A 25,135-nucleotide genomic window follows, 5' to 3' on the forward strand; every position below is an offset into this window, starting at 1 on the left:
ATATAAACATAAAACATTTTTGTTTTTAAAATTTTATATTCAGTATTGTCATTTTCAAATCTACATCAATCCAAGTGTTATTGATTAAAAAAGAACAGCAACACAAATAAAATTTTTTGATGGAGCTCTATAGTTACTAGTGCTATTTTAGAACATGCCGTGCGGGCGACTCACGTGGTCCCTGCGGGCACCGGGTTGGTGACCCCTGATCTAATCATTGCAGATGATGTGGTGCACCGGATATTAATTTTAGACATTTTAAGTAGTAATAAATGTGGGGGTGTCCTAACTTTTTCCTCACAATAAATTTCTATTTTTGTTTATTACATTTTACATCTCTACATTCTACACTCTACATTTCTTTAACCTTAAAAAAAAAAAATTATATATATATATATATATATCTTTTTTTAATAAATGTATTTATCCAGGTGTGGAGCAACTCCTCCACTTTTCCTTTCAAAACACAATCATTAGTTGGACCTTTAATAAATTATTCTAATTAGTCCAGATGTGTTTATCTGGAACTGATGTTTAAAGGTACAGTGTGTGCGTGGTGCTGTTAATACTGCATCATGGCACCATGTGTGCAGGCACTAGTGTGTGTGTGGTGCTGGAACCAGTGTGTACTAGTGTATCATGACTGTGTGTGTATTGTGATAGTTCTAGTGTATAGCCAGACTGCTACAATAACATAAAGACTCTATGGTGAGAAAAAATTATTTTAGAACATATCACACCTTAAGATGGATGGACTATAACAGCAGATTTACTGACCACTTAATGTAAAATAAATTATTGCAAAAGAATTGTACACATAGCAAAAAAAAAAAAATTAAGTGCAACAATTGGAACTGCAATAAAATTCCATATTTAAGTATGTTACTTGTAAAAGATACATTCTTGTGTAATTACAGCTTGTTTAAACTTGCACAAGAACATAAATATGAAATAAACTCTAGAACAAAAAATGAACATCGAGTTAAGTAGTGGATCTGCCAAAACATCTGTGTTGAAGTTTTTGTACAGTGCAGCTGGGTTTCCTGTCACTGTGGGCACCAGAGCACAGTAATATATTGCAGAGTCTGATACTGCAGCAGAGGAGATGTTCAGATCCACTTGTTTCATATCCTGATTACCTTTAGCAGACAAACGTAATGAGATGTTTTTACTTGGATCTCCAAAGGGAACGGTGGAAAGAAGGAACTCTGGTTTAGATTTTGGATATTGACGATACCACTGCAGATTGTTAACATTTCCACTGAAGTCTTTGTAGCTGCAGGACAGAGTAACAGTATCACCTTCAGTTACACTTTTATGTGGATCAAGTGGCTTGATTGGATCTGTTGTAGAGTCACCTGTGATAGAGAACAGAGCATAATCACATTCTGATCACAGACTAATGTTTCCATATTTCATAAGTTAACATGGTTTTTACTCACCTAGTGAAATCCACATACACATGAATATAAAGGTGAACATGATGGGTGTGTATCAGTATGAGAATATTTCTGTAAATGCTTCTCTACAGTGGTGGTAGCATCATACATTATGATGAAGCTCCACCTCATGGCACCACATGAGAGTGACAGTTTCTTCCTGGCTTTATAATTAAAGTTGCAGATGTGTTACATGAGTTGTTGTATTGAGCACATTGTAAGTAAACACAAGCCACATCAACTATACTAGAAATATTTTGTATATACAGTATGTGTTTAACTGTTAAAGCTACATCAATTATTGTACGAACACCATTTCCAAATAAACAGTTTGAACATTTTGTAAAATGCTAAACATTTGATTTTTGTTTACAGTTTTTAACTGACAAACCTGGTCAGAGTCGTGACAAGTCTGGTTCCACCTGGAAACACTGTGTACAGGACAGGAATACCCTGGACATACCACCAATCAAAGGGCTTTGGCCACTGTCCCTTTGGACATAGCCAATCATGTATGTGTAGACAACCGTCAAGCCAAAACGATTGACTTCTTGTTTCTTTGATGGCTGCATATGCCTCTCTAAAATCCAAATGTATGCCCCTGCACCAATGGTACCTTCTCACATAACCAAATTTACTTGGACGTTGCTGCATACCCATACCATGACAGATGTTTTGCTAGTAACAGTTTTGAGGGTCTTTGACATTGAACTAAACTGACACATCTGAATGATGTATCTGTGTGTAACTGGTGCTATTTAAAAAAATAAAGATGTTTTGATGAGCATTTTACGTTCCAGCAGTTTAAGTTCTGGTTTTCTAACCTCTAGAACTGGATGAATTTAATGTTTGTTCATTTTGTGTGATTTTTACTTTAGATTATAATGTTAAATATTAGTATTTTAGAATGAGTGATGGTTCTTACTAATAAACACAATTGCAGTGTAATGAATACTAAGAAATGTTAAAGCAGCTTGACATCTTAAAAAGATTTAGGAGTTAAATTGCTAGACAGATACTGTAGCTCCCTCTTCTGAGAAAAGCAGGTTCTGTCACCAACATCTAGGGTTGCCAACCGTCCCATAAAATACGGAATCGTTCCGTATTTGGAAACTAAATGTGGTGTTCCATAAACTGCTGCTCTCACTCAGCTGGCTGTAATGTTCCAGCACCCAGAGAATGTACATGAGTCACGACCAATGAGAAGCGCTATCAGCGTTGCTACGATACGCCTGATAAAGGCGCGAGATTTTAAAAATGGCAACCACCGAGCATAATGTTAGTCCGCCGGTAAAAAAAACAGAAAAGATTACAAAAATATAGAAAGGAGTGGGAAAATGACCACCAATGGCTGGAATGTGTAAGAGGCAACAAATACAAGGCCAAGTGCACCGTCTGCCATCGGGCTTTTTCTATTAGTCAAGGCGGAATTTGTGACATCAAACAGCACGCATCAGGAGAAATTCATAGGAGGAGCGAGAGGCTGCGGAGGAGACAGGGGGAGGGAGCACTCTCAAAGTTCCTTATCCACCAGGTGTCTCCAGAGGCGGATATGGTATGTATAATAATCATATTGATTTTTGTAACCCAGATCTGGTTGCTGGTTGGTAGATAACAGGGTTAACCACTACACTATGGAACCGCATGATAGATACCAGAGTTGCTTCTTTGAAAGCCACCAATTGCTTCACACTGGAAGAAGCTGAACTACAGCAAAAATTACCCTAGGAAGAAATCTAGTTTGGTTAACTAAAATTACTTAAACTAGTTGAAATTACATTGTGGAGGAAATGATCAAATTGACAGTGTACATGTGATATGAAATTCTAACAAAATATAATACAAAAAAGTAACATGCCAGCAAAAGATGCCACACAGTAAAGTTTATTCCAAACATTCCCCACTGTAATACATAACCTTAACAAAAAAAAAACAAGTATTTATGGAAAAGTGTGAGAAATGTTCAGCATTTTATGGCCCAAATTGTATGTAGTTTCAGTAGTTAACTACACACACACTTTTATAAAAATAATAATGCACCATATTTATGGTTCATACTGTATAATATAAATAGCAACATTTGAGTAGTGAATAATACAGGTATTTGCTATTTAATTTATAAATGTTATTTATATATGCAACATTACATACATCTTACAAGTTTAAACAGTTTATATACATATACTGTACTATACAGGTAGTTTTAATACAATACATAAAGTATACATATATCATATACAGTGCAATTGCATCCCTTTTTTTTACAGGTGACTGCTGCTGAACTAGCACATATCTATCATACTGTGAAGCACAACTTGAGCTACAATAGTTCTGACTGTGCACTTAAGCTGACTCACCGAACAATGAGTGACTCCAGCATTGCCAAGAAGATGTCCTGTGGGAGGACAAAAGCCAAGGCAGTAGTCACAGATGTCCTTGCTCCAAAAGCTGTAGAAGAGGTGATCAACAAATTAAAAAGAACTGAGAATCCGCTTCCATTCTCTATACAAACAGATGCTTCTAACAAGGGCAATCGCAAGATGTTTCCCTTGGCTGTACAGTTTTTCACTCCAGAAAGCGGGGTCATCAACAAGTTGATAGATTTTGTTGAAAATCCAAATGAGACTGCTGAAGGAATTGTCAATACCATCCTGAGCTCTCTTGAAAATCTGAGCCTGACTTTGGATAATGTGTCTGCATTCAGTGCATACAATGCAAATGTCAATTATGGCATCCACAATTCAGTCTTCACAAAACTGAACATAAAGTCCAACAATGACCTCCTCCAAGGCAACTGCCATGCACATATTGTCCATAACACTATTAAAGTGAAGGTTACAGTAATTAAATGTGCAAATATTTAGTGACTAGAAAAGGTTGATGTAAAATTTGATGGTAATTTATTAAAAAAATATATATTGTTAATACAACAGGTCAATAAAAGTCTTCATTCATCATTAGCATTTTAGATGGTGCACTGTCACCTCACATTGATCAAAGCTCAAGGGTTTGATTTCCAGGTCCGGGTCCTTTCTGTGTGGAGTTTCCATGCTCTCCCAGACAGTTCTCTCGTTGTCTGGTTGAGAGGCAGGTGTGTCCTGTGATGGACTGGCAGCTTGTCCATGGTGTTTCCTACCTTTCGCCCACTGAATCAGACCCATCGCAACCCTGAATAGGATAAAGTGGTGGTGAAAGGGACAATGAATGAATGATTTACAAAGTCACCAGTGCACAGACCTTCAACAATTACAGCATCAGTTATATTTCTTATTTATGTTGTATTGTAAATCCTGGTGTAAAAGAAACTTTAACATTTAAAACAGCTTTGAATCTATAAACATGTAAAACAGACAGATAGCTCCCTCTTTTGACAAAAGCAGGCTCTGCCAGTTGCTTTTTCTCCAGTGTTTTGGATTTCCTGTCACTATCATTTGCAGTGTGAGTTGCATATTGCAAAGAAAGATACAGCAGTAAAGATCCACTGTCTGGCTATTTATGTAAGGTTGGCAGAATTTGGAGGAATTTTAGTGCATAAAGAGCAATAGCTCAAGCCTAGGATGAAAACCTGTAATGTCTCTCAGGCGACACTGTATCAAGAACCGTTATCATCAATAGTTCATATACACTTCATGGGCAAGGGATTACTTTGGCAAACCTTTGTCCAGCCTTACAATCCAGAGTTACATTTACAAAAGCCACTGATATCAGCAACAAGTTCATATGGCAGGTTCTATCATGGTATGGGTATGTGTCAGTGCCCTTGTCAAGAGTAATTTACACTTCTGTGTTGGCAGCATTAATGCAGAAAAGTACATTGAGATCTTAGAGCAACATATGCTGCCTTCAAGATGACATCTTTTCCAGGGATGTCCATGCATTTTTCAACAAGACAATGCAAAACTACATGATGCATACATTAGAAAAGCATGGCTGTGGAATAAGAGGGTACAAGTACTGGACTGGCCTGCCTGCAGTCCTGACCTGTCTCCAATAGAGAATGTGTGGAGAATTTTGAAACAAAAAATTAGACAGCAACAAGTACAATGACCATATAATGAATCTATAATGATTTCTTAGTCGGTTTAGATTAGAATACAATGTGGAACCCTAATTATAATTTTGCTCATATAGTGTGTGTATAATGACTACTGCATTGAAATGCACCATGCCACAAACCACAAGACTTATCAGACTTGGCCTATGAACGTAAAATTAAAATACTTTGCTGATTTGTATATTGTCATAATTCTGTTACAAAGCATTTAAATGCTATAAATTAATAATAATTAACCAAAGTGTTTACATTATAAGTGCATGAGTTATTGTATTACCACAAAGAATGTATTCCAGATCTATGTATGGCTAAATGCTCACATTATAAAGTACATGATTATACAATTGTTTTACTATTATCTAACATTTAGTTGAGCACTGTGCAATGACAATAAAGGCATTCTATTTAATTCCGTTATAATCTATTTTATTCTAGTATATTCTATTTTATTCTATGAAATGAAATGAAAGAAGCAAAGTGCCAAAACTCAGAAGAGAGTAAAGCATCAGTAGAAGAAATGTTTTGTTTTATTGTTATTTAAAATGTTTCATCACATCCATCACTTCCTGTTTAGACCACACTGTTGCATTAATTTTGCATTACATGCAAAATGCTATACTATTACAAAGGTCATTACTATTGTTTAAAATATACTGCCTGGCCAAAAAAAGGTCACACGCTCTAATATTTCGTTTGACCGCCTTTAGCTTTAATTACAGCACGCATTCGCTGTGGCATCGTTTCCACAAGCTTCTGCAATGTCACAACATTTATTTCTGTCCAGAGTTGCATTAATATTTCCCCAAGATCTTGTATTGATGATGGGAGATTTGGACCACTGCGCAAAGTCTTCTCCAGCACATCCCAACGATTCTCAATGGGGTTCAGGTCTGGACTCTGTGGTGGCCAATCCATGTGTGAAAATGATGTCTCATGCTCCCTGAACCACTCTTTCACAATTTGATCCCGATGAATCCTGGCATTGTCATCTTGGAATATGCCCGTGCCATCAGGGAAGAAAAAATCCATTGATGGAATAACACCTCTTCTTACCCTGATGCACCCATCACTCTGGAACAGGGTAAATCTGGACTCATCAGACCACATGACCTTCTTCCATTGCTCCAGAGTCCAATCTTTATGCTTCCAAGCAAATTTAAGCCGTTTTTGCCGGTTAGCCTCACTGACAAGGTTTTCTTAAGGCTACACAGCTGTTTAGTCTCAATCCCTTGAGTTTCCTTCACATTGTGCGTGTGGAAATGCTCTTACTTTCACTATTAAACCTATCTAGCCATAGAGTTCTACTGTAGTTTTTCTACCATTTGATTTCACCAAACGTTTAAGATCATTCAAGATTTTTTTCAGACCACATTCCTTCCTCGAAGATGATGTTTCCCCACTGTCCTTCCACTTTTTATTAATGTTAAGACAGTTCTTAACCCGATTTTAGTAGTTTCAGCAATCTCCTTAGATGTTTTCTCTGCTTGATGAATGCCAATAATTTGACCCTTCTGAAACAGATTAACATCTTTTCCACGACCACAGGATGTGTCTTTCAACATGGTTGTTTAACAAATGAGAAGCTACTCCCTGCATCACTTAGGGTTAAATAACTTGTTGTCAGCTAAAACATAATCACCCATGCAGTAATTATCCAATGGGAGGCTCTTACCTATTTGCTTAGTTAAATCCAGGTGGTGACCTTTTTTTTGGCCAGGCAGTGTATATACAAATGTTCAATATGAAATATGTTTTATTACATATTGATGAATGTTGCAACTGCCCACTGTTATGGGGTCAGTTGCAACATTCATCAATATGTAATAAAATCATTCTTTAACATCATTTTGCAAAGACTTTTTTATATGTGTACAGATAGGGTATTTACTCATTCATTTGGTTGTATAAAGACTGATACTGGTAAAAGGAAAAATATTGGCCCGGTTTTTAAGTAACAATCATGTTTGGTTAATTATTACAATCCATTTGTAACTACAAATATTTTAGCTTACTGAACAGTGTGTGTAATAATGTTAGAATTAATGTTATAACAAGGCTTTTCATTAATATTGTGATAGGCGACAATTGCAACAGCATGTTGTAACTGTCCCAACATTGACATCCATAATAAAACTTGTTGTGTTAGGCTTTCTTTAATCTCTGTTTCTATTGGATAACATGTCTGACTATGGCTCTAAAGATTCTAGGTTGGACTCCTGGCTGGCTCGGTTACCTTGTGCCTATTTTGTCTTTCTTTTGACTATTTGCAGTCTTTATGAATATTAGTATCTATGTGCCATGTTGCTGTAGCTCAAAAAGCTTGTTCTGTTGGAACTATGACTGCAGTCTATCAGGGAGCAGTGGACGTGAGCTGGACGTGGCTGTGAACGTTGGAATTGTATAGTGGTTAGTACTCTGCGTTGTGGCCGCAGCATTCCCGGTTCGGATCACGGCAGGGTGTTTTTGAATGCTGTGTTTCAAAGTTTTCCATTCTCTTGGGCAAAAGACAGAAATGAGGCCGGAGCGCGTAAGCGCAGTCTCTCAGTGGCGCAATGGATAACGCGTCTAACTACGGGTCAGAAGATTCTAGGTTTGACTCCTGGCTGGCTCAGTGGCTTGTGCCCTTTTTGTCTTTCTAACTTTTTGTGTATGGTTCTTGGTACCTCAGATCCAACAATACAGGTCTTGTCAAAGTGGAAAAAAGTGACTGATGCTGGCGTCAACCGATGGTAAGCTCTTCAGTTTCCCATATGGTCTAGCGGTCAGGATTCCTGGTTTTCACTCAGGTGGCCCAGGTTCGATTCCCGGTATTGGAATTTGTCTTTATGATAGGTCTCGAGCAAAACTTTGCCTATTAGTTCCTCTGCGCTATGTTGCTGTAGCTCAAGAGGCTTGTTCTGTTGGAACTATTACTGCAGTCTATCAGGGAGCAGTGGACGTGAGCTGGACGTGGCTGACCATTGGAATGCCGTGATCGTATAGTAGTTAGTACTCTGCGTTGTGGCCGCAGCAACCCCGGTTCGAATCCGGGTCATGGCATGGTGTTTTTGTATGCTGTGCTTCAAAGTTTTCCATTCTCTCATTGGTCAAAAGACAGAAATGAGGCCGGAGCTTCAGGAAAGCCCTACAGGGGCCAGCGGCGCAATGGATAACGTGTCTGACTATGGATCAGAAGATTCTAGGTTCGACTCCTGGCTGGCTCGGTTACCTTGTGCCTTTTTTGTCTTTCTAACTCCTTGTGTATGGTTCTTGGTACCTCAGATCCAACAATGCAGGTCTTGTCAAAGTGGAAAGGAGCGACTGATTCTGGCATCAGCTGATAGTAAGTTCTTCAGTTTTTCCATATGGGCTAGCGGTCACCCAGGCGGCCCCGGTTCAACTCCCGCTATAGGAATTTGCCTTTATTACCTCAGATCCAACAATGCAGGTCTTGTCAAAGTGGAAAGAAGTGACTGATGCTGGCATCAGCCGATGGCAAGCTTTTCAGTTTGCCATATGGTCTAGCGGTCAGGATTCCTGGTTTTTACCCAGGCGGCCCGGGTTAGACTTCTGGAATGAGAATTCATTTTTATGATAGGACTCCAGCAAAACTTTGCCTATTAGTTCCTCTGTGCCATGTTGCTGTAGCTCAAGAAGCTTGTTCTGTTGGAACTATGACTGCAGTCTATCAGGGAGCAGTGGACGTGAGCTGGACGTGGCTGACAGTTGGAATGCCGTGATCGTATAGTGGTTAGTACTCTGTATTGTGGCCGCAGCAACCCCAGTTCAAATCCGGGTCACGGCAGGGTGTTTTTGTATGCCGTGCTTCAAAGTTTTCCATTCTCTCCTTGGTCAAAAGACAGAAATTAGGCCGGAGCTTCAGGAAAGTCACAAGCGCTGTCTCTTAGGGGGCAGTGGCGCAATGGATAACGTGTCTTACTACGGATCAGAAGATTCTATGTTCGACTCCTGGCTGGCTCGGTTACCTTGTACCTATTTTGTCTTTCTAACTCCTTGTGTATGGTTCTTGGTACCTCAGATCCAACAATGCAGGTCTTGTCAACGTGACAAAGCCTTGTCAAAGTGGAAAGAAGTGACTGATGCTGGCGTCAGCCGATGGCGAGCCCTTCACTTTCCCATATGGTCTAGCGGTCAGGATTCCTGGTTTTCACCCAGGCGGCCCGGGTTCGACTCCCGGTGTGGGAATTTGTCTATGTGATGAGACTCGAGCAAAACTTTGCCAATTAGTTCCTCTGTGCCGTGTTGCTGTAGCTCAAGAGACTTGTTCTGTTGGAACTATGACTGCAGTCTATCAGGGAGCAGTCAACATGACCTGGACATGGCTGACCGTTGGAATGCTGTGATCGTAAAGTGGTGAGTACTCTGCGTTGTGGCCGCAGCAACCCCGGTTCACGGCAGGGTGTTTTTGTATGCCGTGCGTCAAAGTTTTCCATTCTCTCCTTGGGCAAAAGACAGAAATGAGGCCGGAGCTTCAGGAAAGTCACAAGCACTGTCCCACAGGGGAAAGTGGCGCAATGGATAACGCATCTGACTACGAATCAGAAGATTCTAGGTTCGACTCCTGGCTGGCTCGGTTACCTTGTGCCTATTTTGTCTTTCTAACTCCTTGTGTATGGTAACATTCATTTTGTTCAGACAACAGATGTTTTAACTCTTTAAGAAGAGGTTATAACCAGTCTATGTACTGATACGGGAGGTTTTGATAGTTTTGTAATGCAAGCACCAACCACACTTACCAGCTCAACCAGACAACATAGTTTTGAAGGTCAGTCACGCAGATTAAAGTAACACAAAGACTCTTATTCCCGCTGGCTCGTTGGTCTAGGGGTATGATTCTTGCTTTGGGTGTGAGCGGTCCCGGGTTCAAATCCTGGACGAGCCCTTGTTTAGTCAAATGCTTCGTTGAACTATACAAAAAACTTATCAAGTGTCCCATTAAAATCTAATGATTAAACAAAAATGACAAATGCTGATACACTGGTAGAAGTTGGTAAGCTTATGTGGATGTAAATACCTTTCATAACAATTCTTCCAGTCAGCTTCAATTTTTTTTTTCTTCTACAGATTTTAGAATCTTTTGGTAAATGCAAAGCACTGAAAATGTTACAAAATCCAAACAGCAAGGAGCATGAAGACAACACGTCAAGATAAAATATCATGGTAATGTAAATGTTGCAAAATCTCTTGTATAACTAAGCGATTAAAGACAGCGTCACAACGTTTGTATTGTACAGTTTGGGTGGATAAACATGATACATAACGTAAACAGTGTGAAGCATAAAGTCAGTGGGACTGCACACAGCTCCTGTCAAATGCTTCCAAGTCTTTTTATTTGACAAAGCGAGTCTTTAATGACACCTCATGCTTAAACTGTTAGAAATGCTTTAATGAAGCTCTGCATTGAATTTTGATTTGTCATGAATACACTTCCCAGTGCAACCAGTCAACATGGTTTTGATGCTAAGCCATGGAGGTAAAAAAAAAAAAAAAAGTCCTTGCATTTTTCCAAGCTGGCTCGTTGGTCTAAGGGTATGATTCTTGCTTAGGGTGCGAGAGGTCCCGGGTTCAAATCCTGGACGAGCCCTTGTTTACCCACGTCCTATTTCATAGTTCTGTAAACGTCGTTAATTCATCAACTGCCTCTTCAGGTTCTAATCCCAGCGTGCAAATGGAAATGAAATGGGGGGTTTAAGTGGCAAAACTTGAACAGCTTTCTACGTGGATGCCAGGCCACATTATTAAAATTCTAACCTTTAGTTATTCTTAAAGCCATCGAGAGGTTTTGTGAATCCATGTTTAAATGTAAAGCACTGTCATTGTGAAGGAAAGTCAAACAGTGAAAAGTATGAAGTCAAAACGACAAGGAAAATCTCATGTCAATGTAAATTTTGGGCTAGTAATGAGGTGAAAAAACGAAATAATGATGTGAGTTTAAACAGGTGATGTTAACAGGTGATTGTAATCATGGTTTGGTACAGAAGCAGCATCCAGGAAAGGCTGAGTCTTTGATGAGCAAAGATGATCAGAGGATCTCCAGTTTGTCAACAAATGTGTGAGAAAATAATTGAAATGTTTAAAAACAATGAACCTCAAAGAAAGATTGGAAGGGATTTTCATATTTCTCCCTCTACAGTGCATAATATCATTAAACCATTCAAGGAATTGGGAGAAATTTCAGTGCATAAAGGCCAAGGGTGCAAGATTAAGCTGAACGCCCGTGATCTTTGATCCCTCAGACAGCACTGCATCAAGAACCACCACTCAACAATAGCTGATATAACCACATGGGTGAGGGATTACTTTGGCAAACCTTTGTAACGCTCTACAATACAGAGTTACATGCACAAATGCCACTTAAATCTTTACTGTGCATTAAAGAAGCCTTATGTTAACCATGTCCATAAGCGGCGTCGACTTCTTGGGGCTCGGAGGCATCTAGGATGGACCATCACACAGTGGAAATGTGTATTGTGGTCAGATGAATCAGCATTCCAGGTCTTTTTTGAGAAAAAATGGATGCCGTGTGCTCCAGACCAAAGACGAAAAAAAAACATCCAGATTGTTATCAGCAACAAGTCCAAAAGCCAGGGTCTGTCATGGTATGAGGCGTCATTAACACTTCTGTGATGGCAGCATTAATGCAGAAAAGTACATTGAAATCTTAGAGCAACACATGCTGCCTTCAAGACGTCATCTTTTCCAGGGACGTTCATGCATTTTTCAACAAGACAATACAAAACCACATGCTGCACACATTACAAAGACATGGCTGCAGAAGAAGAGGGTACGGGTACTGGACTGGCCTGCCTGCAGTTCTGACCTGTCCCCAAATGTGTGGAGAATTTTGAAATGAAAAATGAGACAATGACGACCCCGTACTGTTGCACATCTTAAGACGTGTTTGCAGGAAGACAAAATAAAAGTTGAAACACTAAATCACTTGGTATCCTCGGTGCCAAAACGTCTTTTAAGTGTGGTGAAAAGGAATGGCAACATTACAAAGTGGTAAATGCTTTACTGTCCCAACTTTTTTTGGAATGTATTGCAGGCCTGAAATGCAGGAATGGATGTTTAATAATAAATAAAATGAAGTTGAGAGATAAAACATGAAATATCTCAGGTTCATCCTGTCTGCAATTAAATAAAAGTGAAAGTAAATGTAAGAAACTCTGTGTTTTTTATTTGCTTTTTCCATGCTGTCCCAACTTTTTCTGATTTGGGGTTGTAGATGAAGCTTTTATATTAATTAATGATTATTGTTATTATTAATTATTATTTATTTGTTATTATTATTATTAATTATTATTTATTTGTTATTATTATTAATTATTTGTTATTATTAATTATTATTTTTATACTTATACTAAAATGCTATAAAGTTGGTCAATAAAACATCTTTGTATTCTTTTTTTATTGAAATCTACAAACAGTCCAAACTTTTCATGAAATTTGGTTTGTATTTAATATATATAAATTTAATATATATATATAATATGGCTTTATATGTCTGGAATTCAAAAAACTAAAGCATGTGTTACTCAGTCTGTGATCTGTATACACTGGTTTTTGTACAGTGTAGAGAAGTTTCCTGTTACTGTGGGCTGCATGGCACAGTAGTACAGAGCAGAATCTGATACTGCAGCAGAGGAGATCTTCAGATTCACAAGGTTTTTTGTTCCATCAACTGTAGCTGATAAACCAGGAATGCTAGATGGTTTGAGGGTCTCACTTTTAAGGATAGAAACTATAAACTCTGGTGTAGATCCAGGATACTGACGATACCACTGCATATAAGTTGCACTCTGATATTCACAAGAGAGAACAATGCTGTGACCCACTGCTGCATTTAATGTATCATTCAGTGGTTTTATTGACTGTGCCAAACTCTTCCCTGCAAATCAGATAAATATGTTAAATGTGATGTAATAAATAAATACACTCATACAGTAAAATGAAAACACATTGTGTACTGTGACTGCATAAAAATAATGAGATGTACTTACATTGTATAGCTGAGAAGAGAAGAAGAGAACACAGGAACATCATGTTTGTATTGTGAGAAGTGAAGGAAGGACGGGGTGATTCTGCTTCTTTACAGTTCTATACAAACTCCTCCTATTTTATATTGATATGAGTGGGAAACAAAAGCTGAGCTTTACATCAATCACTCACAGCCATTTTTAATATTTTAATAAAATACACTGTATTCACTTCACATAGATAAAACAATCTATCTAATTATTCTATCTATCTATCTATTTATCATCTATCTATCTATCTATCTATCTATCTATCTATCTATCTATCTATCTATCTATCTATCTATCTATCGAATTTTTTGTTATTTATGCTGCAAATGGAAGCCATTAATTTGTCAACAAATTTAGATCTCAATTGTTCCTATAATTAAGTAGCAGGTCCTGATGCATTTTCTCATCATTTTTAGAACTGAGGAACCTTATCCACGATTTTCCTGAACTTTGACCTTTCCCGTGATTCGTAGCTGAAGCCGGTTTTTGACTTCCGGTTACAGTGTTTACGTTCTGAACGACAGAAGTAGTGGTCATTCGTAACTGGTTTTTTTTAACAAACATGGCCAAAAACGCTAGGTGGTTGAATAGTAAGTGTAGAGCGACTGTCTATTTATGCATTTTGTTAGACGAGTGCACTGTTGTACCCTTATTCCCTCCTCTCGGTGTGTTGTTGGAACGCACTCTGCTCACTCGCATGTTCTGCGTCTGCAAGCTGATACTCCGAACAATAATAAAGTAGTTTTGTTTGAGTTAAAACTGAGTCCTTTCTTAATTCCTAGCACTCGACAGTAAGGACATTTTAAGAAGCTGTGGTGACCGTGTTCTGACAGTGCTCCACGTCTACAGAGTGGGTAGATGACATGAGGTTAGCTATATTGATATAAGTGAACCATTTCGTCTTTTCCGAAGCTGTAGACGGTGAGGAGCTACAGGACTATAAAAGCACAGAGGCTTACATGCGTAGGAATTGCTGAAGGTAAACATCAGGCGTGGGTAATGCTGAGGGAAAACATCAGGCGTGGGTAATGCTGAGGGAAAACATCAGGCGTGGGTAATGCTGAGGGAAAGTGGAGTAGTCGAGACGGTGGGTTACTCGTGCATTGCAGGGTTAGCGAAGTTGTGGAAGGTAGGGATGAACCGAGGAACATTCTAATAGCTGTGAAACATTGGAAATAATAAACGATGTATCACGACTGATTTGTTGATTGTTTTTACTTCTACAACAGTGTATACTTATATTGGTTCATGAGTGGATGTAAAGTAGGAAAGGGGAGCTGAATGGACAGAATAAAACGCGTTGCGTTGTTTAATTTACTAAAACAATGAACTGGGAACAACACTTGCACAAGCCGTGTCTGTCTGGGTGTCCGGATTTAAATGTTATTTGTGCAATTTCTGCAACGCTCTCTAAAATTTTGGACTATACAAAGTGAAACTGCATTATACGATATTAAATTTTTTTTATTATTATTTCATTAATAAATATTATTATATTATTAATATAATTAATATTATTATTATGGAATGTAACGCGTAAGGCGCAGCGCACCGACAATGTTTACAAATCCGCTGCTGTTAAAAGCTCGTCCTTTCCAATAACAGCTTTAATTTCTTTGAGTTGTTGTGGCACCCGAGAGCGGCACACGTCGAGCCCGAGTTCATATTTGAACCATGCAGTCCTTACCAAAAGTAGTTTAATAATGTTGTAGTTAGTACTACAGCAAATCTAACGCGACCGGAAACGAAAAACCGGCAAACGGAAATAGGGAGGTGTCATGGCAGCCCCCATTGTGTTGCCAGGAAAATCGTGGATAGATCAGGTTTATTTTTTACTCGCTCACTTACTCCTTCATTCACAAGTCACAGATACTGTAGTAGTTTTTATGTGCACTGATACATTTTCTCTGGTTTGTCATTTTGCTAAAATAAAATACTACACTGTGGTTTCTAAAGTGGTTGCTGGTGAGTTACATAAATTGTCAAATAAATATTTAAGTCACCCAATGTTTTGCTGACTCAGTACCTCCTCTGGAATTAACATCAGCACAAAAACTGCTCCAGGAGTTTTATGGTATGGGGTTCCATGGCTGAGCAGTTGCATTCGAGCCTTACATCACCAAGCATAATGCCAGCTGTCAGAGGGAGTGATGTAAAGCACACCACCCCTGGACTCTGGGCAAGCTAAAGGCTGAATTGAAAGTAATAAGATTATCTGATCATAAATGCATTTGTTAGTTGTCTTGTTAAAAAGTAGTTGTTTATTATTAAAGTTCAGTAAAAAGTTTCATGGTTATTGATGCATTTGTCAAATATTTAAAACTCTACTTTATACACATTGCCATGGTGGCACCAATTACATATAATTACTTTGCTAATCCCCCCCACCACCAAAACCAAGCTTTCAACCCAGTGCAGGTGTCCGTCTTGCCCATGCTGCCACCCTGCCAAGTGTTCTCTTATCTGAAAACCAAAATATCATCACCCTATATGAAGTAGTATTTAATGCACATTACATGTTATTTCTCACTCAATGGAACAATTAAAAAAGGCAAACAAATCCAAGCAATGTCATATTTGTGCTGCAGAATCACTCAGCCCAAAGACTGCCATCATTTTTATGTTTGTTTGAATCATGTTTTATCTTCAACTTCTCCAACAGTACAGCTTTGTTACTGTGTTTGACAAAAGGTAGATGGAGTCTGCCATCATGTGTTTACTTTCCTTCACTACATCTGTGTGCAAAAATAAACAAACTGGTAACTGATCATTTATGCCAAGTTGTTTCTGCCTGTAGAGCTTGTACAAGAACTGTTTGTGTCTTTCTGTGTAACTAGACAGTTTCTGACTTAAATCAGTCCATCCAACACCAACAACCCTGCCAGAGTCAAAGTCAATCAGACAACTTTTATAAAATTTCAGATATAATGTTATTTTCATGTTGGATATGAAGAGTAACTGAACTTCTTCACCCAGGTCTGTATGATCTCATGCACTGCACTGATGTCACACTGGCATGGCTGACTGAGTTATTATATTAATCTAAAAGTGTTATTAATAAAATGGACAATATACATCCTTTAAAAAGTGCACATTTCTTACAGTATAATTGGTTTGATAATCTAAAAGTAAAAGATTTATATTGTTAAGCAATATGCAAAATCATATGGCTGGCTGCAGCATTGTCTCTACAAACATTTAGACAAATCAGAACAATGATGATATTATTGTTATTCATGAGGAGGAAGGGTTACCATATTATACCACAAATAATCACAGTAAAGTTTGGAGCTGAGAAGATTTAAATATGGGGCTGAATCTTTATCAACCCTAGTAAAAAAAATTTACTTAATTGTACTAAAAATATACTGAGATTTGTCTAAGTATACTGTAAATAAACTTGCACATGTCTGTACTTATTATAAACATGTTAAAATATATTGTCATACTTTAACAAATGAGTGCAAGTAAACTTTTATCATACTTATTAAAAATGATAGAAAGTATACATTTAATAAATACATTACCATGAAGTTTACTTTTAGTTGAAATTAAGTTTCATTCATTTAATATATTTCTCAAATACTTTTTTTTAAAAATAGATGTTTGGTCTGTTTTTCAAAGTATATTAAATAACTGCTGTAGTAATTCACTTAAATCACTTTTAACAAATACAAATGTTTACTTAAGTGTATTTTTCAAAAAGTGACTTATTGGTACATTAGTAAAATGTTTTACAATATTTTTGTTGTATTAAAATTTAATCATTTTAAATATATTTCAATGTTCTTTACTTTGAATAGAAAATATAAATGAATTATATTAAAGAACATATTCAGGTACTTTTAATACTATGTTATGTATTTTTACTTCACATGATATTAATGGATGCTGTATTTATACTTGCAAAGAATTCACTACATAAATATTCATTCAGTGTACTTACAGAGTTTAAATAATAACCTGTATTAACTGCATTAGATAAATGCTTTTAAAAATACAACTAATTATGTGTCTCTCTGTGTTTCACCTAATGAGCTCTGGGTTAAACTTTAGCACCCCCATGACCCTAATTATGATGAGAATCTGATGAATGAATAAGTTAAAATATACATTTCAAATGTACTTTTAGGTGACTAGCGCTCACAATAATGCTAAACAGTTTATTTAACTTTAGTATGACAGATCACTTTTACTTACTAATTAAAGAAGATAAAAAAAAAAAAGAAAAAAAACATGTAAAAATATTCACTTCAACAACACACGTTAACACATAAGAACTGACAAATGTAAATCCCAGACTTTGTGCTGACTTTGTGCAAGTGTACCTAGAAGAATTGATGCCGTTTTGGCAAAGTGCAGTCACACCAGGCTGCAGAGCACAATAGTACAGAGCAGAGTCAGATACTGCAGCAGAGACGATCTCCAGTTCTACTTTCTTATTCTCTTTAGTTTTGATGGACATTATTGGATCAGGTGATGAAGCCTTGGTGACAAAACCCTCATTAATCAGCAGTAGAAACTCTGGTTTTGATCCAGGTTTTTGTCGATACCAGTGGAGTATATTAACTGATGATTCATATGTGCAGGATAGTGTGATGTTGCTGCCTTCATTTGATGTTAAGCTGGGTTTATCTGCTGTAATACTCTCAGCAGCTTCTGCTATAAAACATGTTAACAATATAGAACATTTATTTCATTCTAAATTAAAAACATTTTAACTAAAATTGCTATAATGCTTGTTATAGTGGAAAATTAATACAAACTCAATGAAATATGAAAGTTATTGTATAACACTTACCATTTTCATCAGTAATAAGTAAAATGAAGAGAAGGAGTAACATCATTGTGCTGAGTGTCAGATTCACATCTGGTATACCAAAAGTTGTCTATACTGTATGAAAGAACATAACCCCGCCCCACCCCCAATCCATGTGCATTCGTGTTAACCCTGTCTTCATATGTCATGCATCTAGATGCATCTGTTTCCAATATCTTAAGTAATCCATGCCACGAAGACCTAATAACTTTTGGAAACCAATGGAGATCCTTCACACTATTAGTATAGTGTTCCCAAAAAGTGTTTAGTGAGTAGAGACAGTTAATAAAAATATATAATTAATCATTAGTGTTTCAGATGCAGATGCTGTTTTTAGCTTTAGTCACATCACAATTTAATGCAGGAACAAGTATGTTGACTCCTGACAAATGACTGTCATGCTGTTATCACTCCACATAACTGTCTTATTTACATTGAAAAAATAGTGACTAACATCATATTTGGACATGACTAGTTGCGTTCCTCTAAATATTGGTGAAGCAGACTATGGATGCACAGATTATATATAAAGTTTAAAGTCATCAGTTGACATACAGCATTATGAATTTATTTAGAAGGATTTTAATGTTATAGTTTACACTTTGGTTACACATTTATAATGTCATAGGCATTTTGTTTTACTGTTAAGCATCAACTGTTAAGCAGCTGTATTACTGTATAAGGCAGTCATGATTATCAATCATAATAAACAGGCATGTGCACAGACATTTTTGGGGGCAGGTGCTGAAGCCAAAAAAAAGGGCACCCATCGCCAAAATTATTAATAAAATAAAAAAAATAAAAAACACAGTAGGATATTTAACTTATATATTTATTTTTGTTAACACAATCGATACACATCTAATCAAATAACTCAAATTATCAAATTGCATAAATAAATGAAAAACAGGCCAAAACAAGGCCATATTGTGCACGCTTTTTAGTAACCAAATAACTGATACTGACACATCTCCCTCATTTGCTTTACTGGTAGATGGCCTAATCCAGGATAAAAGAGAGCTGCTACCCTGAGCTGTCTTTGACATTGAACTGAACTGACACATCTGAATTATGTATCTGTGTGTAACTGGTGCTTTTTAAGAGAAGCGAGATGTTTTAATTAGCCTTTTAAGTTCCAGCAGGTTGTTCTGGTTTTCTAACCTCTAGAACAGGCTGAACTTAATGTTTGTTCATTTTGTGTGATTTTTACTGTAGATTATAATGTTAAATATTAGTAGTTTAGGATGAGTGATGGTTCTTACAAATAAATACTATTGCAGTGTAATAAATACTAGAAGATGTTAAAGCAGCTTGACATCTTAGAAAGATTTAGGAGGTAAATTGCTAGACAGATACTGTAGCTCCCTCTTCTGAGAAAAGCAGGTTCTGTACCAGTTACTTTTTACACTTTGTTGGGTTTCCTGGCATGATGAGCTGCATGGAACATCAGTACAATATAGAACCAATTACTGAAGGAGAGAAGAATTTCAAGATGAACTGATGAACAGACTGCAACAGCTCATGAACAATAGTTTCAAATTTGATAAAAAAAAAAGTATTAGTTATTAGTTTTTTGTGAGTAGCCTAGTCCACACTGACAAATCTACATTTGAAAATGTTGTCTTGATGTTTTGACCACATTAAGGTATTTAGTCATATCATTTTATTTTGCTATTTTTATTTATTTATTTATTTAATCAGCAGAAGTGCACTATATGGCCCATATAATATCCATAACCTATGTATTATTTTAATATTATTATTCGGATGAGTTTAATATTGATAGTGCCAAGCAGTTACAACCGGTATTTTTATTTGTATTAGGGATGTTAATAATTAAGTAATTAATTACCAAATACAATTAAAATCACTAATTACATTTTGTTTAAATAGTTAAAACAAAGTCCAAGTGATTGATGATTATAATACAGGGGAGTCCAAGTATCCAAGCATCCAAGTATCGTCCCCTAAACTCAAAATCTTTAAAATTTGACGCCCCTCATCAAGAAATGTGTACCCACCCTTAAACTCAACGTGTTCAGCGTTTTTTGTTTTTAAAAAAATATATTTATTTCATTTCAAATTAACAATGAACAGCCATTTTGTACAGCGCTCGACTTGAGCTGTGCGGTAAAACATCATCAAAGTGTGAATGTGAGACGAATCTGCATTTGTGTGGAATAACAGTCAAATTCACTCTGAAAGCTCTGGGTTCTAAAACGCTTATCGTTACAAAAAAAAAAAAAAAAAAAAAGCTTAATGTGAATTAATGTATTAAAATAACAAAATAGAAACACTAAATAATGGCACAGCCAGTGCAAAAGCTATTTTGTCACTTCTCATGTGAATGCGCCTTTACTGAATGGAATACGGTATTCCAAGATCAAGCTTCTCCACGATTAAGAAGCATAAGGAAACAATAAAGAAGTAAAGGTAAACAGGTTTTATTGTATTTTTTATTGATTTTTTACTGTTTTAAAATGTATTTCAGTGTTTCTATATCATATTTGTGTTATTTTCAGTGTATAAGTGTCAAAAACAACCCCATTATTTTACATTAGCCTAAAATACATGCAGTTTCATGGGACAGTTGAACACATTAACAGGTTTCCTATACATCCTTATGGGAAGAAACACTTTGAAACTCAACGCCTTTTAAACTCAACGCCAATCCCAGAACCAACTGACGTCGAGTTTCAAGGTAACACTGTACTTTCACTTATTATGTTTTGCTTAATACAAGACTTCAGTCTGTGGTCAGTGTAGACTGATCAACCTCTTCATGATGCAGCATGTATTTACAATGTATGTAGAATGTATGTACAGATTATAATTAAAAGCCATTGCAATCTGTTGTTGAGAAATTTTATTTTTATAATGATTAATAATTATTTACCACAGAGTGGTAATCCACGACCCATCTTTGCTTGCAAAAACTTTGCTGACTTTGGCGGATATACCTCCTAATGATATCCTTACCTGTTACCAGTTACTCTGCTTATTGTAGAATGTACATTTACATTTTCTGCATTTAGCAGACGCTCTTATCCAGAGCGACTTACAGAAGTGCTTCCATAGTAAACATTTCATTTCTCAAGTTTTAGTAAACAACAGTCAAAGAACACAAATCTGCTGAAAGTTTTTTTTTTTTTTTTTTTTTTTAAATGGAAAAAAATGTTAGTAAATAAGTACAAGTCAGCCTAAGTGTTTAGTAAAAAGGTGGGTTTTTAATCGTTTTTTAAAGACAGCAAGAGACTCAGATGTTCGGACAGACAGAGGAAGTTCATTCCACCACTTGGGTGCTAGAACAGAGAAGAGCCTTGATGCTTGTCTTCCTTTAGTCCTGGGTGGAGGCTCAAGTCGAGCGAGACTAGAGGCTCAGAGGTTGCGTGGTACAGAGCGGGGTTTGATTAGGCCTCGAAGGTAGCTTGGGGCTGGTCCATTTTTGGCTTTGTAGGCGAGCATCAGTGTTTTAAACTGAATGCGTGCAGCTACAGGAAGCCAGAGGAACACCGGTTGAGAGAGTGCATGGGGGAGTTATGGATCCCCTCCATTACACTTGGTAGGAGCGCCCTTCGAGGTAGGAGGTCATCCATTGCCATGCTGAACCTGTTACTCCAAGGTTGGAGAGAGTGGACAAGAGAATGCCGTGATTCACTGTGTCGAAGGCTGCAGAGAGGTCAAGAAGAATGAGGTCCGATGACAGTTTGGCTGCTTTGGCTGCATGAAGCTTCTCAGTAACAGCTACAAGTGCTGTTTCCGTAGAATGCGCTGCTTTGAAGCCAGACTGGTACGGATCGTGGAGGTCATTCTGAGTAAGAAAGGCAGATAGTTGGTTATAGACAGCACGTTCAAGAATTTTGGATAGAAAACTGAGGAGTGAGACAGGTCTGTAGTTGTTAATGTCTGTAGTGTCTAGTGTAGGTTTCTTAAGAAGGGGAATGACCTGAGCCTTCTTAAAAGCAGTAGGGATGACACCTGATGTCAGGGAGTTGTTGATGATGGGTGTGATGAAGGGGATTAGGTCCTGTGAGATGTCTTTACGGATGGTGGATGGTATAGGGTCGAGTGTGCATGTAGTGGGATTGCTGGATGAGAGGAGCTGTGTAACCTCATCCATGGTGAGTGGGGTGAAGCTGGCGATTGTGTTGGTGGGTTGAGGGTCAGTTGAAAGTGGGTCAGTCGGAGAGAAGGATTGATTGATTTAGTCAATCTTGTCCTGAAAGAATGTTGCAAAGTCAGTAGCAGTGAGAGAGGCAGAAGGGGGAGGAGGAGGAGGGTTTAGAAGAGAGGAAAAGATAGCATGAAGCTTACATGGGTCAGCAGCAGATTGTTCAAGCTTGGCTTTGTAAAAAGATGTTTTTGCAGCAGTCACGTCGGATGAGAACCTGGACAGCAGATCGTGGTAGGAGTGGAGATCAACACCGAGCTTAGATTTCCTCCACTTTCTCTCAGCTGCCCTTAATTTTCTTCTGCTGCTGCGCAATGCATCTGAAAGTCAAGGAGCAGAATGTATTAATACAATGTCACTTAAATATTTTTAAAATTTTTCACAGTGATGTTGCTTTTGTCCCATCTTTATTAGAGTGTTGCAGGCACTAAATTCAACATTTGTTAAAATGTATCAAATTTAATCAACCAATGAGAATCATCTCTTTGCACCTTTGTCATTTAAATAAAGGTTCATCACCAAATCACAGATTCTTGTTTTTTTACATTTTACAAAATGTCCCAACTTTTATAGATTTACAACTTTTATAGTATTATAACTAGGGCTGTCGAAGTTAACGCGATAATAACGCATTAACGCGATCTCAATTTAACGCGATTTAAAAAAATAGTGCCGTTAACGCAAATTCTAGTTCATGTTGAGACTTGACTGGTAGAACAAACGTTTTAATGTCGGACTTGCCACCGTTTTTCATTTGCGGTTTGTTAACATAATGTAACCGAGTGTCGTAGTGATGCACTTGCATAATAAAGAAATAAATACACGCTATATTCACAAGTTGTCGGGAGCAGAACACTTTATTAACTTATTCTGTTACTGTACCAAATACCGGAAAGCTGAGTCAAGCACGTTAGTCCATGAACTATGGAAGCCCCAAAGGGTCAAAACACACTCACTTCGTGTAGAAACGTCCATCAAACCAGTGTCACAATACAACCACAGAAAAGTCTGTTACAATAACTACGCCGTATCCCACCTAAAGCACCGCTGATCTACAATGTTTGCTGATGGAGAAATTCTAACCTACAATCTGACATTTACTGCCTAGTATGTGAGTGAATAAAACTCCCTTACAGTTTTCTCTTGTCCCAGCAGTTTTTAACATAAGTACATTTAGCATAAAATGTGTTCACCATTTTAATTGTAACATTTCACTTAAAAATCCTTGTTTTGTATAACATTTACACAGATTTTTTTAAATGTGATTAATCGCGATTAACTATATGAAATTCTGAGATTAATCGCGATTAAAAATTTTAATCGTTTGACAGCCCTAATTATAACATTTAAAATTTTAATTCATCCTATCTTAATTTTAATATACCATATGGTTATTTTCATACAGCCCCAAAACAGAAAAAGTTGGGACAGTGTGGAAAATGCAAATACATTTACTTTGACTTTTATTTGATTGCTTCATTTCATTTATTAATAAACATCCATGTCACAGAGAGCAGGTGCTATTTGTATCGTATTGTGTGTGTGTGTGTGTGTGTGTGTGTGTGTGTGTGTGGTTAACTGATAACAAGTAAAAAGGAAAAAAAAACTTTCATCTTCTGAGCTTTGGCGAACTTCACATAAGTGAGTTTTTGTACAGCATCTCAATGGCTTTGTATCACTGGGCTACTACTTGAAGAGCACAGTGATAGAGAGCAGAATCTGTCAGCTTTAGATTGTTGATGGTGAGTTCAGTAGATGTATCATCTGTGTTTGACTTTAAGCGAGAGTCTGTTGGTTTTTTCTCTGCACTACTACGTGATTTGGCACCTTTATACAGTAAAAACTGTGGTGCGCTGTTAGGATTGTGTTTGTACCAGTAAAGATCAATGTAGCTGCTGCTGGACTGATATGAACATTTTAGAGTAACAGTCTCTGTTTCTTTCCTCACAACGTTGGCATCTACTGGCCCAATTTCATCTGCAAAACCACCTGTTGTAAAGGAAAAAAAGACAATAATGTGTAATTTTAAAAACAAACAATATAGTAAATCAATAACATTTATTTATTAATAAATATGTTTGCTTTTACCTGATGTTACAGTGAGAATAAGTCCTGTGTATCTCCAGATGTACAGCAAGTTGCATAGTTGAGGCATTTCTGAACACAGCATTGTGAGCACTTGTTATAACTGTTCTGTATAAAACTCATCACGTAAGTCTCTAGGAAGCCACACACAGGAAAGGCAAAAGCTACAGCACAACTACACACATCCACAATTTCAGTATCAGTTGTTTACTAAGACTCTGCTGGAGACTTTTGGAGTTAGTTGGCTGAGCGAGTCAGTATTTGACAAAAATATATAAAATATCTCAAAACACTTTCTTTATGTTTGGCTTTTAAATTAGTTTGATAACAATGGAAATTGAAATAAGTTTTTAACATTTTTAATAGTGTCACAAAGAAGCTTTACAGAGACCCCAAATTAGCGAACCAAATTACATAATGATTAGTGATAATTAATTAACAACTATAAACAGGGATTAGAAATAACCAAAATGAGCTCAAGTAAGTGATGATTATAATGACAAGTATTTACCAGCATTTATAAAAGTGCTCTAAACA

The 25,135-nt window shown here is 37.1% G+C and overlaps 3 non-coding genes and 2 gene segments (V, D, J or C); 3 read left to right on the forward strand and 2 right to left on the reverse strand.

The window, feature by feature from the left end:
* Positions 1–976: 976 nt before the first annotated feature.
* On the reverse strand, positions 977–1,482 carry LOC134306715 (Ig kappa chain V region K29-213-like; the record flags this gene model as incomplete). The annotated part of the segment is given in 2 exon segments: positions 977–1,358; positions 1,443–1,482. Coding segments are annotated over 2 exon segments (422 nt in total), but the record flags the coding sequence as incomplete, so codon positions are not given.
* Positions 1,483–8,237: 6,755 nt separating this feature from the next.
* On the forward strand, positions 8,238–8,309 carry trnae-uuc (transfer RNA glutamic acid (anticodon UUC)). Its single transcript has one exon. It is a non-coding gene; the product is annotated as a tRNA-Glu (tRNA).
* Positions 8,310–9,606: 1,297 nt separating this feature from the next.
* On the forward strand, positions 9,607–9,678 carry trnae-uuc (transfer RNA glutamic acid (anticodon UUC)). The gene has a single exon. It is a non-coding gene; the product is annotated as a tRNA-Glu (tRNA).
* Positions 9,679–11,005: 1,327 nt separating this feature from the next.
* On the forward strand, positions 11,006–11,077 carry trnap-agg (transfer RNA proline (anticodon AGG)). The gene has a single exon. It is a non-coding gene; the product is annotated as a tRNA-Pro (tRNA).
* A 13,111-nt stretch (positions 11,078–24,188) lies between these two features.
* Positions 24,189–24,668, reverse strand: LOC134306717 (T cell receptor alpha variable 18-like). The segment is given in 2 exon segments: positions 24,189–24,502; positions 24,602–24,668. Coding segments are annotated over 2 exon segments (381 nt in total).
* Between the last annotated feature and the right edge of the window lie 467 nt (positions 24,669–25,135).

This window comes from Trichomycterus rosablanca, unplaced genomic scaffold, assembly GCF_030014385.1.
Source record: "Trichomycterus rosablanca isolate fTriRos1 unplaced genomic scaffold, fTriRos1.hap1 scaffold_213, whole genome shotgun sequence".
In the NCBI taxonomy this organism is placed as follows: domain Eukaryota; kingdom Metazoa; phylum Chordata; class Actinopteri; order Siluriformes; family Trichomycteridae; genus Trichomycterus; species Trichomycterus rosablanca.